Below are 17,328 nucleotides of genomic sequence, written 5' to 3' on the forward strand. Positions count from 1 at the left end.
CGTTCTTTGATCTTGTCAGTGCATTTGTTCCACATAATGTTTCATTCTATTTCTTTAATTATCTCATTTCTTTCTCTTTCTAACTAAAGATCTCTTTTTAATCATCAAATTCATCTTGCTGGAAGGTAACTGCGTGGCTGATAGTTGGTTATAACCTTGCATGAGTTGGTTCCTATGTTTCATTCCCTGCTACCTGTTTCCTTCTACGTGCTCGACCCACACAGCACCGACTAACGCAGCTCTCTTGGCGCTGGGAAGGTCAGCATCGGAGCTGAATGGTGAACAAAAAATAATGTTTCCTTCGATGAATCCATTTAGCATTTTCCCTGTGACAGCCTGGTACAAAAATGTCCTGTTCTGGGGCATCATTTGCAGGGCGGGTGTCTGGTCCAACTCCAGAATGCTCAGTGTGAAAAATCTCTGTTTGAATAAACAGCCTATAGTCCCTGGATCTCAAAGTGTCCACTGTTTGAAAGCCCAAAGAAGTTTGGATGAGGGGAGGGGGGAGGTCCCTCTGTTTCAAATAGAAACCACACCATTCACTTCATATTCTAAACATTTTTCTTTAACTGCACAATGCTTCTCACATTCCATTGACCTTCATTGGTGTTCCTGGAGCAGGCCTGCCATTGTACCTGTTTGTCACAAGTTTCCAAGATTGGACTGTCTCCATCCCCTTCCCCTCATAAATACAACGTTTTCCACCCTGTCAGCACTCTGGGTCTTTCCCAGGGGATATAAGCCTAGAAGCTACTGTTTGAGGTATCAGTGGACAAACGGCAAGTCCCTGAGAGTCTACGATTTTAACAGGGGCGTTAGCCTGCTTAACATAAACAGGGTAACCCCCCTGCTACAGTGGACGGAGCAAAATAATGCGATTGTGCTAGACGTTTGTTTGCTGAGACCTCCCAGAGTTGTTTCTGGACCAATGCTGTCTCGTACTAAACAAGCGTCTCCCATATAATCTGCGCCAGCTTTAAGGAAAGGTTTGCAATGTTAAAAGTGTGATCTGTTCTGCCCCCATTTATAGGGTCCCCCATGTGGGCCAAAGAGAAGCTTGACCCGATTGAAGTGTCTGAAGGGGCTTCGCTGGTCCTCAGCTGTGACCCTCCATCTGGCCTGCCAGCGCCCATCATCTTCTGGATGGATAACCGTAAGTACAGAGCCGAGCTTTCAGGTGTGCCTAAGCCTTCAGCGCCAGTGCTAATACTAGCCGTGGAATCCTGTCGCTTTCCAGGCTCTCAAATCTTTATCCTTCTTTGGTTTTTTTTTCCTAGTGATGCAGCGGTTTCCACAGAATGCACGGGTTTCACAGGGCCTGAACGGAGACCTGTATTTCTCAAACATGCAGCCAGAGGACACCCGGGGGGACTATATCTGCTACGCCAGGTTCAACCACACTCAAACTATACAGCAGAAGCAGCCAATCTCTGTCAAGGTGATGACACGTGAGTATTGCCTGGTCCCTTAAACCGTGCGTGTTTGGTGTCATAAATACCGGTGCTAAGAGCAACGATGAGATCCCCTTACAACCAAGCGTGTGGATGCTCCACTGAGTCATACAACCGAAAGGCCCCAGGCTCCACCCTCGAGTACCGCTTTCAGTTCGTTGATCTTATCCGAGGCGCTCGTTTGGGCTCTGCTCTCCTTGACTATGGAAGGGTTCCTGTCCTCGCTCTCTAATAAAGGGAAGTGCAGGTGTGTACGTGGGGGGCGGGGGCGGGGGCGGGGATTTGAGGACAGGAGGGAGCCCCGGCTGAAACATTCTCCAATAGCCCGCTGACACGCGCCATCGAGGCTCACATGTGAGCATTGGTCACTTGGGCGAGGTGCGCTGCGGAATTGTACCCCAAGTAAGAATCAGCACCTTTAGGAGACAATTAGAGGAGGACGGAGAACGGTTAAAAGAATAATTGGGAGTTGGCTTGAAGATACTGGTAAATGTCCGAAGCCAACACACCTCGAGGTTGAGGAATAGTGTCCAGCAGTACCAAATTCAGTCAGGGTGAAGTGTTTCTGGAATTCTGCATTTCATCTAATACACAATCAGTGTGTGTAACTTGCAGTCTTCCAGACCCACCTGGGAGGATCCCAGATCTTCTGTGTCGGCTCCCAACTCCCGATGTGGCAGGCAAACATCCCAAGTGCAGTCCTCTGTTGGGCTCAGTGCAGCCGGGAGGTTTACCTGCAATTCCAGGAATCAGGAGCTTGTGCAAATAGTCCGGGATCCTTCCTGAAAATTGTCAGGTCGGCACTCTTCAGGGTGCGGTGTCACTGGGGCAACTGGCTTGGTGAAGCCCCTCGGAGAATTCCATGGTTTCCTATCCTTGCCGCATGTAGTGCAATTTTTGCCTGGATGCTGTTAAAATGCCGATCGCCACTCATTGGCTCCTCCTCATAACCGTGAAGCCTGTGGGTGAATGAAACCCAGGAGTATGAATGGCAGGAAGCAGAGGAAGAGAGAGAGGGTAGCACCTGTACACTCATCCCACAGACACAGCAGGTCCCACACCGAGACCAGGCCAGCGAGACACTCCAACTATCCCCATCATTATCAGTGGCTATTACTGAAACAGATGTTGTGTCCTTAGTATCATTGATATGAACCGATGGATGTAGAATGCATTGCTGGGGCACACCACACATAACGTGCTGTGCAAGTGCTGCATGAGTGTATTTGTTCTTGTGATTTATTGCACTGTCAGTATGTCTGCAGTGGTTACAGGAATCTCTCTCAATTCTTTCCTAGAATTCTCCCAGATATGGATCGGTACTGGATTTGAAATACAAAAGAAAAATCTTTTGCAAGAGAGAGCCTTGTAACCTTCTCACTCGGTCGCGTGTCACGGACCGCCCTACTTTGCTCTTCTCACCAAACTGATCTCATCCGGTTTGTTTTTTTGGCACAGTGCGATATCTCTGAGCATCACTTGCAAATGGGTCAGTCACTGGACGGAACCTTCCTGCCAAAACAAAACCATGTCCGGTGATAAATTTGGAAAGCAGCTCAAGAGGGGTGCAATCGTTTAAACACTGGCCTTTCACCTCTAGGGGCAGAGTTCAAACCTAGGCCAGGCCAATGGCTCTGTCCCTCAGCCTACCTGCTGCTGAAACCCTCATCCATACTTTTGTTACCTCTAGACTTGGCTATTCCAGTGCTCTCCTGGTCGACCTCCCATCTTCCACCTCTGTAAACTGGAGCTCATCCAAAACTCTGACGTGTCCGTGTCCTGACTCGCACCAAGTCCCGTTCACCCATCACCCCTGTGCTCGCTGACCTACATTGGCTCCCGGTTAAGCAATGCCTCAATTTTAAAATTCTCATCCTTGTATACAAATCACTCCATGGCCTCGCCCCTCCCTATCTCTGTAACCTCCTCCAGCCCCACAACCCTCCAAGATACCTGCGCTCCTCCAATTCTGGCTTCTTGAGCATCCCTGATTTTAATCATGCCACTAATGGTGGCCGTGCCTTCAGCTGCCCAGGCCCTAAGCACTGGAATTCCCTCTCCTCCTTTAAGTCGCTCCTTAAAACTGACCTCTTTGACCTCAATCAAGTTCTTAGTGGGCATTGGTCCATAGTGCAAAATCTGCACCTAATTTTGCACAGCTTTGCCCTCACTCTAGGGAGTGGCTGTTCTGCGAAGTTTCACATGAGTACAGTACGGGGATGCCCTTCTTGAATTTGGGGTTGAGGCATATTGTTGGGGCAGAGTAGACAGAGCTCTGCTCTGTATGCTATACCTGACTCAGGACTTCCATTCCACCGCTCTGGACTAGATTCGATCCAAGGCCCCAGGCCTCGAGCCTAATTCACTCATCTCAATAATTTTGCTTCTTATAAATTTAGAACATCTAGTTTTAAATAATGTATTCAACAGCCCTTGAAATGACCCAGTAGGACATTAGTGTACAAATGAGTGGCATGTTTGTTTGATATCCCTATCTCCTGTGGTGTGGCAAACTGTTTAAATAAACTCCTTCAGGAAAATAGTGGAGAGAGAGTTTTGGGACCAACGCATTTGTCTGTACCACTATTCTCCTACAGCTTAATTCAAGGCCTGAGTTTCCTGTTAAGTTAATGAATTTGACCTGGTCATTTTCAGTTGATGGATGTGGATCCTGTGTGTGTGCTCTGTCGCATTTTAGGTGTTGCAATGTCCCTCATGAAAGGAAAGAACAATGCTTGTTGGTTAGTATCCAAATAAAACAAGCCCCCAATAAACAGAAAGTCCTTCTGAAACTGGAACACTGGATATCCCAGCCTCGGATTGGAAAGTCATACAGATCCAGTTGTTAGATTATTGCACTCAGCTGAAAAACCATCCCAAAAAATCCATGGTCTTCCTCGTTTAACTGTCAGAATCATTGCAAAATCACATTTTTGAATAGCTCGTTTCTTTCCCATTTGCTGGTCTGAGCGACTGTGAGATGCAGCACAAGGTCCAATAGACCCTGCTCTGAGTTCTTTCAGCACCCTGTTCAGGGCTCAAAGGGTTAAATTATTAAGTCAGGTTGCATCGACTAGCCTTGTATTGCCTTGATATAGAAAATTAAGAAGTGATCTAATTGAGGTGTTTAAGATGAGGTGATGAAGGGGCTGATAGGGTAGACAGAGAGAAACTGTTTCCTCTGGTGGGGGAGTCCAGGACAAGGGGGGCTTAAAATGAAAGCTCGGTCTTTCAGGGGTGATGTCAGGAAGCACTTCTTCACCCAAAGGGTAGTGGAAATCTGCAACTCTCTCCCCAAAAGGCTGTTGAGGCTGGGGGGTCAATTGAAAGTTTCAAAACTGAGCTTGATAGATTTTTGTTAGGCAAGGGTATTAAGGGTTACGGAATTAAGGCGGGTAAATGGAGTTAAGATACAGATCAGCTATGATCTAATTGAATGGCGGAACAGGCTCGAGGGGCTGAATGGCCTACTCCTGTTCCTATGAACTGTCTTAAATTTGGATGCCATTCTATTCTCTTCGATTACGTCAAACCCTTCCCCTTCAGCTCTTCCTTGCACTTGCCCGGTTCTCCTCCGCATGCTTATACTCTTCTGTTTGTTTCAGTGGACGCAATCAATGAGACTTACGCAGTTTACCCGAATGGCACTGAACTATACGGTGGTGAGTTATGGTGCCCCCTCGTGTTCATGTTTTAACACCAGTAGACTTTGTCGTCTGACTGTAACCATTTCCACTTCCCCGAAACCAATCGAAGGTCCCCTGATGTTACTAAAATCAGTCTCAATAACCCTTATACCTTGTGCAGTGTGCGCGTAACTTGACGATAATCCAGGAGATAAGATCAATTGTTGTTGGGCTAACATGGTAACACCTGTTCACTGTAAATGTCACTAACAAAGACCATCTAACCTCAGTGCGGTTCGCCTGCGCGGTGCTTGCTGTTTATTCGGGAGGTTCGTCGCCGCTCCCGAGCGCCTGCTATCAGGCAGACGGGGGCCGGGTCGGCAAATAAAATCGGGGATGGCTCCCCACTCCTGACCGCTGACCAGTGCTCCAGAAATGTACCCACGAGGGCCGGGATCAAGTTCAGTGATGATGGCTTCTGCAGTTGAATAGCTTGTCGACGTGCACGGTCTGGGTATGTACGCAAGGAATTGTCACCTGGGCAAGATACCGGCGGGGCTGCTGGCAACTTGTGTCAATGCAGCAAGTGTCCACATCTTGGGGAGAGGAAGGGGGAGCACCGTGTGGGAGAAACAGCCTTTAATAAGTATTAATATTAAATCTATATATATATAATATAATATAATACATTATATATACAAAATCAGCATCCACATTAAATGTTGCAAAGGGAATGTGGTCACATCTAATGGCATTGTAGGTGAGAGTGAAACCACGCATCTTGCAATCTGTCATTTGTTGCCAAGTTTCTAAAACCTCCCACTGGTAGCTTGATTTCAGAATGAACATCTTTACTGAATGATTTTAAAAACAATTGAATCGTGTAAGTTAATGTTTTATTTTGGGACCGTGTGCACAGGCCGTGGGCCCTGCAAGGCCCATTATTTTCCTAAATCGTATGATTGGTATTAAATATAAATACTTATTAAAGGCAAGGAAAGGTTTGCTCCTTCCTCTTCTGAAGGTGTCCCCTCCGATCTTGCGCTCCTGGTGTGGGAGAGGAGCGGGGGAGGGGTGGGGTGGGTGCCTGCTCGAAAGGACCTCGGGTCGAAACAGCAGCAGCACTGTGCTGTTGTACTCCCGTCTCCGACACGTTCTCACAGGCCCGAGTGGATTCACCCAGGTCCGAGTGGATTCACCCTTCGAGTTCAAAAGGGATAACAGTGGCCGAGTGAACCATTTCTACCCGATCATAAATGCCCTAAGGCGCAAGAAGGAGCTGTCACTTCCTGCTCGGTCTGATTTGTTTCAGAATTCTGATTATTCCCAATTTGAAGAGTATGTTGATGCCAAATATATACAGAGAATGCTGGAAATACTCAGCAGGTCAGCCAACATCTGCGGAGAGAGAAACAGAGTGAACGTTTCAGGTCGATGGCCCTTCCTCAGTATGATGATGCAGATTGTTTGACAGCCATCTTTTGGTAGCATCTTTACCGTGTTGCAGGAAGCTATCGACGCAAATTTCGCGAGGCGGCTGTCCCGGCTCGAAGCCTTGTTCCAGGCGAGCCCCGATTGGTGAATCGGGGAGCGCCCGGGCAGCCCGGTTTTCTGGGTTTTGATTGGGGCATTGGGGAGCGCTGTGAATTGGGCGTGCCATTCTCCGATCTATGCCAATCTCCACACCCAGATCTCCGATCCACCCTCCAGGTGACCGAGGCTTTGCTCCAGGAAGCCTGACTTGCAACCTTTGGCCCCATTGCTTCTCTGAAGGTAACGCTGAGATTCCAAGGTCAAGCGCAAGCTATTTCCCCCTTTCTCAATGAGCGCACATCAAGCACACCGGAAGGTAAGATGCTATCTAAAAGGACTCGGGTTGCATTAGTCTGACTGTGCCTCGCCACGCCCATCACATAGTCTCCGATTACCTGTCTCTTTGCCAAGAAACTGGATTAAAAATCTTTTCTCTTCAGTGAGGAGAAGTGGAAATAAAACCCCCGCCATCTCTAGTTAAAATGGAGAAGAGACTTCAAAGCCAGTGGGCAGGATGGCTATGGGAAGGAAGAATAGATACTGCGAGGACGTGAGTGTGTGCTGATGATTTTTCTCAGTGCAATCAAATCAGAACATAAAAAGGGCTGGATAGGGAGGACGGCAAGACACCTTTCTGTGCACTAACTCCAGTCCCACCTGCTCTATTGTGAGGCTTCAATTGGCAGCTTAACTATTCGATAATTAGGTAGTGTAAAATGAACCCTTGTGTGTATATGGTGCTGTTTTCTAGACAGTTGAAATTCAACACACCTTGAAACATCTATGTCTGGAAAAAAAATAAGGCTTTTTAAAAATGTACAAAAGCAAAGTACTGCGGATGCTGGAAATCTGAAATAAAAACAGAAAATGCTGGAAATAGTCAGCAGGTCAGGCAGCATCTGTGGAGAGAGTAACAGAGATAACGGCCCAGAAATTCGGGTCGGGGGCTTCCCGCGGGTGCAAGCCCCCGACCTGCACTTACCTTGCGCGCCGGCAGTTGAGCTGTAGGACCCCGTGGAATTCCGATCCGGGGCCTGGCCCAGCTGCCGGCGCGCAGTGCTTGCGTATCCCAGGGGCGCAGTTAGTTCGATGCGTCCCCTGGGATCACGTGGGCCATGGGCAGCCAATCGGAGGAGGGAAAAGCCAATTCATAAGTCTTGACAGGAAGGGCTGTCAAGACTTATAAATACTACAGCCCCAAAATAGCAGTAAACCTTCAAATAATTTTTTTTTTAAATCACATTTTTTAAATTAACTATAAATTACATTAAATAACTATTTTAAACAATAATTTAAATTTTTGAAAAATATAATTTTATATTCTAACGGGGCTAAAAATAAACTTACCTTGCTTTAAAGTATTTAAAAATAATAAACCTGTGGAAAAAATGTTTTAATTTTAATTAATTGACCACTTACCTTGTAAAAAGCAGGCCTTGTGCCTGCTTTTTAAATTTCTAAATTCTAAAGACTTACCCTCACAGAAAAACCTTTAAAAAAAACGTAAGTTCAAAGCGCACATGCAGACTCTCCTGCGCACGTGTTCGACCTCTGAACCTCTTCTTTCAGGGGAACGGAAGTGCTGGTTTCCCGCGCATGCGCAGTGCATGCAGGAAACCGGCACTTCCATCGGGCTTACGGGTGAGTACCCCGTGCGTACTCACCCGTGGAGACCCGAATTTCTAGGCCAACGTTTCAGGCTGGTGACCTTTCACCAGTTCTGATGAGAGGTCAATGACCTGAAACAACTCTATTTCTCTCCACAGATGCTGCCTGACCTGCTGAGGATGACCAGCATTTTCTGTTCTTATTTTAAAAAATTATATTGACTGCCAAGTGGATGAACTACAGCTCCTGGCTTCTTCTAATCAGGGTGCAGCGTAGGGTCACCTCATGATTTTTTTTAAGGACATGCTTAGCATGACCAGGATGTATTTGGCGGGTTTTCGGCCATTGAGTTTGGTTATCTCAAACCGTGTGTTGCCTCTGCATCTGAATCAGGGGCCAAACTTTTAATTTGGGTCCTGTCAAGTGGGAACGGTAGCATAATGGTTATGTTACTGGACTAGTAATCCAGAGGCTTGGACTAATCCGTGAGACATGAGTTCAAATCCCACCTGGGGAATTTAAATTCAGTCCGGTTCACTAATGTCCTTTAGGGAAGGAAATCTGCTGTCCTTACTGGGTCTGGCCTATATGTGACTCCTGACCCACAGCAATGACTCTTAACTGACCTCTGAAATGGTCACTCAGTTGTACCAAACCGCTAATAAGAGCAGCGGTTCAAGAAGGCGGCTCACCACCACCCTCTCAAGGGCAATTAAGGATGGGCAATAAATACTGGCCTTGGCCATTGAATGTTCATCCCATGAACGAATACATTTTTTAAAAAGCTGGTCTTTTTGACAGTTTTTCAGCAAGTACCTGAAGTTTTTTTTTCCAAATATTCAGAAGCCAACAATGTGAATTGTAGAATCTAGCAGCACAGAAGGAGGCTCTTCAGCCCATCATGCCTGTGCCGGCTCTTTGTAAGAGCTGACAATTAGTCCCACTTTGCCCCCCTGCTCTTTCCTCATAGCAGTGTAAATGTTTCCTTTTCAAGCATGCTTAGGAATTTTGATCTTTTATTAAACGGTTTTTATCTGGGACAGAGCAGTTAAACTCAACTGCAAGCAAACTGTCATTGTCAAGACATCTAAACTGATTTGTTTTTTTAAATTATACTATTCCCAACCCACAATTTAGACTTTTAAAACAGTTTTGGAGTACTTACCAGAGTAGGGAAGAAAAAAAATCAAATGTTTAAAAAAAAAATCAAATTGACTTGGCACACGAGATTAAAAACCTTGATCGCTTTTGTGAACCACAATTAAAAACCAATAATCTAACCGTAATGTATCTGGGATTGCCAACTCTGCTTGGACATATGCCGGGAGATTTTGTCACATGACCTCCAACCGCCCCGCCCCCACACTCCCGCCATTGGTTGCCTGAGGCGTCCATCCTCGCGACGCACCACCTTCCCACGGCCAATTGGAAAGCAAACATACGCTTCGTTACCGATTGGATGATTCTTGACTTTTTCTCACTAATAATCAATAGTGTTCAAAGAAAGTGAAAAAAGCCCACAGTTTATTTAATCTCCCCCCACCCCCCCACAACGATTTTTCTCCCTGGTTCCTCGCAGCCAGTGTCCTGGAGATGAATCTTCAATTCATGGAGAATCCAGGAGGGTTGGCAACCCTAAATACGTATCATTCTTCATGTTTGTCCTCCGTCTCTAATTATTACTAATACTGTAGTTTAGTGCTTTCTGAAGCAGTTTCCGGATCATTCTGTCTGCAGTTAACCTTTTGATTTCCGCTCTTAAGTGCTCATCATGAGCTGTGCACTTTGGTTCTATTGATCACCTTCAATGGTTTGTATTCTTACAGACAGCCCAGCGAAGGACAGAAAGCCTACCATTATGAGCCCCAAAGGAGTGAGCAGCAGTAAGACTGTGCTGAGGGGGCAAATCCTGTACTTGGAGTGCATCGCCGAGGGCCTGTAAGTTGACCTGCCCCTTTCCAGGGTGAATTGTTCTCTGTGTGTCGGAGGCGCCGTCATTCAGATGAGACGTTGAACCGAGTCCCCGTCTGCCCCCTCAGGTGGGCATAAAAGATCCCGTGGCACTATTCTGAAGAAGAGCAGTGGCATTCTCCCTTGGTGTCCTGGCCAATATTTATCCTTCAACAATCTTCACTTTAAAAAAAAAAAACTGACGATCTGGTCATTTATCTCATTGCTGCCTGTGGGATCATGCTGTGCACAAATTGGCTGCCGCGTTTCCTACATTACAACGGTGACTACACCTCAAAAGTACTTCATTGGCTGTAAAGCGCTTTGGGACATCCTAAGGTCGGGAAAGGTGCTGTATAAATGCAAGTTCTTTCAAGTCTTTCTTTACGTGTGGTAGATTTTAAGAATTGGCATTCCCGGCGCTGAGCTTTGTGCCAAGGGAGTGGGAGTCGGGTATAAAAACAAAATGTGCTGGAAATACTCGGCAGGTCAGGCAGCATCTGTGAAGAGAGAAACCGAGTTAACATTTCAGGTCGATGACCTTTCGTCAGAACTCGGTGATTGTGTGGGAATCAGGTGCTTGGACATGGGAGGGGGTTATTGTGCAATGTTAGAACTGAAGGACTGAAACTCATGGCGGGGTGGGGGGCGGAATATGGGGTGCGCAGGTCACTGTGTCCAAGTTTCCAATATAGGCTGCTGGGCTCCATGGAGCCGTAGCCCAGCTCAACCCAGCAGGAACCAGCACCTGCTGGAGAAGAGAGATTTAGATCAAGAGCACTGGAGGATGAAAGAACTTGCATTTCTATAGCGCCTTTCATGGCCTCGGGACATCCCAAAGCACTTTACAGCCAATGAAGCACTTTTTAAACAGCAGTCACTGTTGTAATGTAGGAACTGCGGCAGCCAACTTGCACACAGCAAGATCCCCTAAACAGCAATGCGATAATGACCAGATAAACAGTTTTTTAGTGATGTTGGCTGAGGGATAAATATTGGCCAGGATCCCGGGCAGAACTCTCCTGTTCTTCTGCGAAATAGTGCCATGGGATCTTTTACATCCACCTGAGAGAGCAGACGGGGCCTTGGTTTAACGTCTCATCCGAAAGACGGCACCTCCATCAGTGCAGCGCTCCCTCAGTACTGCACCGTAAAGTACAGAGATCTCCAGTCGCAGTCTCCCAAAGAACCAGTTGAAAAGCGTTTTTTTTCTTTGTGTAGATATATATTTTATAAACCCATGCACTGAAGCCCTGATGACTGACATAAGGCTCGTCCGTTCTGTTGCAGGCCCACACCAGTGATCCGTTGGACCAAAGAAGGGGGAGAACTGCCCAGCCACAGGGCCTTTGAGATCAATTTTAAGAAGACCCTGAAAATCATTGACGTCTCAGAGGCGGATGCTGGGAAATACCGCTGCACATCAAAGAATAATATGGGAACCAGTACACACATCATTTCGGTCACAGTCAAGGGTATGGCTCCACCTTCATGGAGATAAGCTGCTTTAACACACGAGTGTGCATCCTGTACTCCGGGCAAGAGAGGAACCTTAAACATTTTACGGTATCAAGGGGTTATTTATCTGCAGAGGAAAGACCGATAGAATTGTATTTTTACAGCATCTTTCCTGTCTTACAGCACTTCGATACAGTGAATTACAGCGATTGTTAAGTAGGCAAATGCAGCTGCCATTTTACACATAATGATGAGATGAATGACCGGCTAATTTGTTGTTGCTGATGTTGGCCAGGACATTGGGAGAACTCCCTGATCAGTGCCATGAGATCTTTAACGTCCACCTGAACCGCACTCTCGGTTAAACACCAAGGCCCCGATGATCCAACTGGGACATGTCTCTGGCATGGTGGGACATCCCGAAATGGAGATGACCCCACTCTCTTGCTTTTGGTGTTGGGAGTCATTAGCAGTACGGGGTGGTGGGGGTGGTGCGGTTGGAGCCCCGGGCCTAAAACAGGGTGCACTTATGACGTTGGCGGTTTTGGTGGGTGATGAGGGGGGGGGTGGGGGGAGTCCGGGGGCTCCGAGCTGCCAGGGATGCAGGACGATGTTTTTACCTCAGGATTCTAGAATTCATGCGGAGACCTGTGCAAGGTCGTGCTCCCTGAGCGATTGTACAGGCCCTTGCTGCCAGACGTGTGTTTTCTCCCTCTTCGTCTGGCCATAGAACACAACCAATGCATCCAGCATTCAAACAGGGCAAATGGCAGCCAACACAGCAGTGCTGTAATAATAGTCACTTATTTTATTATTGTTGGATATGTGGTTCAACTGAGACCAGACACATTCAGCACCGATGGGAACAGTCCCTAGGAAACGGATTGGGAATGTGGCTTAGCGCATCCCTGAGCAATTTTCTGTCCCCATCTGTTCAAAAATAGGTGGGGAATGAAAAATCTAGGCTGGCGCCTCTGACAGTGCTGCACTCCCTCAGTACCACACTGAAGATTGTGTGCTTAGGTCTCTGGAGCAGGACTTAAACCCCACGACTTTCCGAGTCAGATAGGACCGTGTAGTTGACTGAGGTCATTAATATAACTGAAGAGAACATCAAATTTAATGGTGTTAAGCTATAACTAGGGCTCTGGGATTTTTTCCAGAGTGCTGCTTTTCTCCACAGAATCCCTGAGGCTTCATTAAGTCAAGAGGCTCAAATGACTTGAATAGAAGTGGTACACCTAGAATCTGTGCAGGTGAAAAACATAAAGCCCTCCCTGTTAACTGAGCGATACCTCATTACGCTAGTACTTGTTCAAGCTAGATATGGAAGTTGCTCAAGTGCTTTTTAAGGTGAGGGAAGATTGAGCAGAAGTAACGTTTTTCACTTGAGAGTAAATGCACTAATCCCAAGCTCTCAGTGGACTGCCCCACTCGAATGGAGTGCTGGCTGGAGATCGAGCTCCATCAACATAACTGATTCACCCAAACCTTTCAACATGTCTTCCCGCTGGGAGCATTGAGGACCCTTTTGAGCCTTCAGTGAGATTCCTCACCACAAGCCTTCAGCGTAGTTCCATCGCACCATCTGCCCCGTCCCATAAAAGAAAAGGAAAACAGGGATAGGAGTAGACCATTCAACCCCTCGAGCCTGTTCCGCCATTGAATATCATGGGTGATCTGAATCAGATCAGGGCAGCGATAGTTAGCAGTTGGCCGCGCTGAGTAATTACAGGCGGGTTGGAGGCTGGTCCAGCGAGCGAAGCTCTGACTTTGTTTTTTGGTTTATGCAGCGGCGCCGTACTGGATCAGCGAGCCCAAGAACCTGGTCCTGGCGCCTGGGGAAGACGGGACACTTATCTGCAGAGCAAATGGCAATCCCAAGCCTGCTATCCAATGGATGGTCAATGGTTCTCCCATCGAAAGTGAGTGTGGAGACGCTAAGAATTTAGCTTCTTGACGCGCCGGCGTCTGCAAATCAGTATGATGAGAACACAACCGTGCAGTTTTAAGTGTCTTTTCTGTGCTCTGAATGCAGTTGGCCTCTGAAATCTCTGGTAGGAAACATTGACTTCTTTGTGATTGACAGGTGCCCCCAGTGACATCAGCAGGGAACTAATGGATGACACCATCAGCTTCACTAAAGTCCAGGTCTCTTCCAGTGCTGTTTACCAGTGCAACGCCTCAAATGAGCACGGATACTTGCTGGCAAACGCATTTGTCAATGTACTCGGTGAGTTTTGCTGTGACTGTGAGTTTACTAGCTGAAGGCTCTCCTCATGTTGACACCCTGGGTGTGGGCTGCTGCTTCTTGAGGTGCCGCAGTTACCAGACCTCTGGTGATACCGGTCGTACTCTTAGCGCGGGGCGAGTAGGGGTGAGGGGCTGGAATGTCATGCCTCAGCGGCTGTTGAAGGCCTACTGGCATTCGGTAGACCAAATTCCCTTGGGACACATGGACCCCTTTCAAGAATTGGCTGTTGGAGGCCAAGCAAATGCTTTACATCCAGGAGGAAAATACCACTTGTTAAAATGTGGCCACCCTTTCAGTGCTCATCTGGACTGCAACTCCAGGCACTCCAGTAGTATTCTGGGGCGCTATCTCTGCATTTGAATGAAGGTTGCGGCCTTTGTGAGCCCTATGCATAGCCCCTTCTTGGCTGTATTGCCCATCCCTGATCCCATTGAATGCAGAATAAGCCTCAAGCCTCTAACCTGCACAGGGGCATTTCACTGCTTTATCACTTTCTCTGAGTTGATGCTGAGGTAGAATCCTTTTGGAGAATTGGAATTCTTTTAGTGTTGACCTACGTACACGTCGCGCTAAGTTTTGGAACACTGTAGTTTGCAGGTGCTTTCTTTTTGTTCATTACAAGTTTTTAGCTGAGCGATGTTAGTGCTGGGAAATGGAATCTGAGTGCCCAGTGTGAACATCAACCAGTCGCAAGTCAGGCGTGGCAATGTAGAGTGCGGAGTAAAGCTACTGTGCTCCTGCAAGTGTGTCTGTCTCAACCTCACAACGTTGCCCCCCCTACTGCACCAGCCAACAGAAATCTTCATCCAAATAGCAGCCTTTCCCTGAATCTTCTATTAAAGCTTCTCACCACCTTGTTAGAGAAGAGAGCAAGTTTGAACTTTGGCCTCTTCCCCTCACCCCTTTTCTTTTGTAAGTTTTGTGACCCTCCATTATGATTGTGCCCCTCACAACGAGCGTCACGTTGGCCTAGTCCTCCCCATCAGGGAGTGTAAGCTGTGCAAGCTTTGACATAGATTTGAGACCGCAAAGGCCACTGAATTGGGAGATGGCAGTTTTCGGAATGAGGCAAGATGTATAATGGTAGAGATAAGGTAAATCCAGAGCACTCTTTGGAGGTAGGCCAGAAGAGTAGAGCCAAGCAGCCTGGGATGAAACAGGTGAAAGGTCAATTTAGGACATGTGTCAAAGAGGAACTTCATTAGACAGTGCTCAACACTTCAAATGATCTTTCGAGTAGGGTAGCATAGAAACATAGAAGATAGGAGCAGGAGTAGGCCATTCGGCCCCTCGAGCCTGCTCCACCATTAGAGTCATAGAGTAATACAGCACGGATAGAGGCCCTTCGGCCCATCGTGTCCGCGCCGGCCATCAAGCCCTGTCTAATCTAATCCCATATTCCAGCATTTGGCCCGTAGCCTTGTATGCTATGGCATTTCAAGTGCTCATCCAAATGCTTCTTAAATGTTGTGAGGGTTTCTGCCTCCACAACCCTTTCAGGCAGTGAGTTCCAGACTCCAACCACCCTCTGGGTGAAAAAGTTCTTTCTCAAATCCCCTCTAAACCTCCCGCCCTTTACCTTGAATCTATGCCCCCTAGTTATTGACCCCTCTACTAAGGGAAAAAGCTCCTCAGCATCCATCCTATCTATGCCCCTCATAATTTTGTACACCTCAATCATGTCCCCCCTCAGCCTCCTCTGCTCCAAGGAAAACAAACCCAATCTGCCCAGTCTCTCTTCATAGCTGAAGCGCTCCAGCCCTGGTAACATCCTGGTGAACCTCCTCTGCACCCTCTCTAATGCGATCACATCCTTCCTGTAGTGTGGCAACCAGAACTGCACACAGTATTCCAGCTGTGGCCTAACCAGTGTTTTATACAGCTCCATCATAACCTCCTTGCTCTTATATTCAATGCCTCGGCTAATGAAGGCAAGTATCCCATATGCCTTTTTTACCACCTTATCCACCTGCTCCGCCGCCTTCAGGGATCTGTGTACTTGCACACCCAGATCCCTCTGACCCTCCGTCTTGCCTAGGGTCTTTCCATTCATTGTGTATTCCCTTGCCTTGTTAGTCCCCCCAAAGTGCATCACCTCGCACTTTTCCGGGTTAAATTCCATTTGCCACTGTTCCGCCCATCTGACCAACCCATCTATATCGTCCTACAGACTGAGGCTACCCTCCTCGCTATTTACCACCCTACCAATTTTTGTATCATCCGCGAACTTACTGATCATACGCTTTACATTCATATCCAAGTCATTAATGTAGACCACAAACAGCAAGGGACCCAGCACCGATCCCTGTGGTACCCCACTGGCCACAGGCTTCCAGTCACAAAAACAACCTTCGACCATCACCCTCTGCCTTCTGCCACTAAGCCAGTTTTGTATCCAATGTGCCAAGGCACCCTGGATTCCATGGGCTCTTACCTTCTTGACCAGCCTCCTGTGCGGGACTTTATCGAAGGCCTTACTGAAATCCATGTATACCACATCCACTGCGTTACCCTCATCCACACACCTAGTCACCCCTCAAAAAATTCAATCAAATTAGTCAGACATGATCTTCATTCAATGCGATCATGGCTGATCATCCAAATTCAGTACCCTGTCCCTGCTTTCTCCCCATACCCCTTGATCCCTTTAGCCATAAGAAATATATCCAACTCCTTCTTGAATATATTTAATGAATTGGCCTCCACTGCCTTCTGTGGTAGAGAATTCCACAGGTTCACCACTCTCTGGGTGAAGAAATTCCTCCTCATCTCTGTCCTAAATGGCTTACCCCTTATCCTTAGACTGTGACCCCTGGTTCTGGACTCCCCCGACCATCGGAAACATCCTTCCTGCATCTAGTCTGTCGAGTCCTGTTAGAATTTTATAAGTTTCAATGAGATCCCCTCTCATTCTTCTAAACTCCAGAGAGTATAAGCCCAATCGACCCAATCTCGGGGAAGTAAAGCCATGAAATTAGTTCCCGAGTCGGTGAGATCACGTGCTAGAAGGACTGTACGTTTTCACGGATGGATGAACTAGGTTGGGCTGGTTGACCTTCCCCATCTTGTGACTAGGACATCAAAAGGCAACTCGCCCACCTATGGAGCAAGGAGTCTGAAATCTCCAGTCAACCTCACTTGCACGTCATGAGGTGAAATGGAACTATTGCAACAAAAACAATTTGCATACTTTAACATCAACTTGTTAATTTTTGGATGCTCTTGCAGATTCTTAGGCCTGGGTGATTTTGGAAGCCTTAATTAACAACAACAAAAAACATTTTAAAAGGATTTCAGTTGTTAAATGTTATTTCTTTTGTGGCACTTTATAGCTGAGACACCCAGAATGCTTACCCCACCTGACCAGATTTATCAGGTTATTGCCAACAAGCCTGCATTGCTGGACTGTGCATTTTTTGGATCACCAATACCTCAAGTTCAATGGTAA

General features: G+C 47.1%; 1 protein-coding gene across 24 annotated transcripts in view; it reads left to right on the top strand.

The window, feature by feature from the left end:
• nrcama (neuronal cell adhesion molecule a) overlaps positions 1–17,328 on the top strand; it is a 498,783-nt gene that overhangs the window by 384,833 nt on the left and 96,622 nt on the right. For 19 of the 24 annotated variants that reach the window (XM_086008649.1, XM_086008653.1, XM_086008651.1 and 16 more), the window contains 8 exons: positions 1,031–1,153; positions 1,278–1,448; positions 5,057–5,113; positions 10,045–10,156; positions 11,459–11,643; positions 13,420–13,551; positions 13,716–13,859; positions 17,213–17,324. In XM_086008649.1, the coding sequence (XP_085864775.1) occupies positions 1,031–1,153; positions 1,278–1,448; positions 5,057–5,113; positions 10,045–10,156; positions 11,459–11,643; positions 13,420–13,551; positions 13,716–13,859; positions 17,213–17,324 (1,036 nt within the window). The remainder of the gene's footprint in view (positions 1–1,030; positions 1,154–1,277; positions 1,449–5,056; positions 5,114–10,044; positions 10,157–11,458; positions 11,644–13,419; positions 13,552–13,715; positions 13,860–17,212; positions 17,325–17,328) is intronic. The other 5 variants (XM_086008662.1, XM_086008672.1, XM_086008664.1 and 2 more) reach the window with 1 other exon arrangement.

Source organism: Somniosus microcephalus, chromosome 16 (genome assembly GCF_052327205.1).
Source record: "Somniosus microcephalus isolate GS21.2 chromosome 16, FLI_Smic_1.0, whole genome shotgun sequence".
Lineage (NCBI taxonomy): Eukaryota > Metazoa > Chordata > Chondrichthyes > Squaliformes > Somniosidae > Somniosus > Somniosus microcephalus.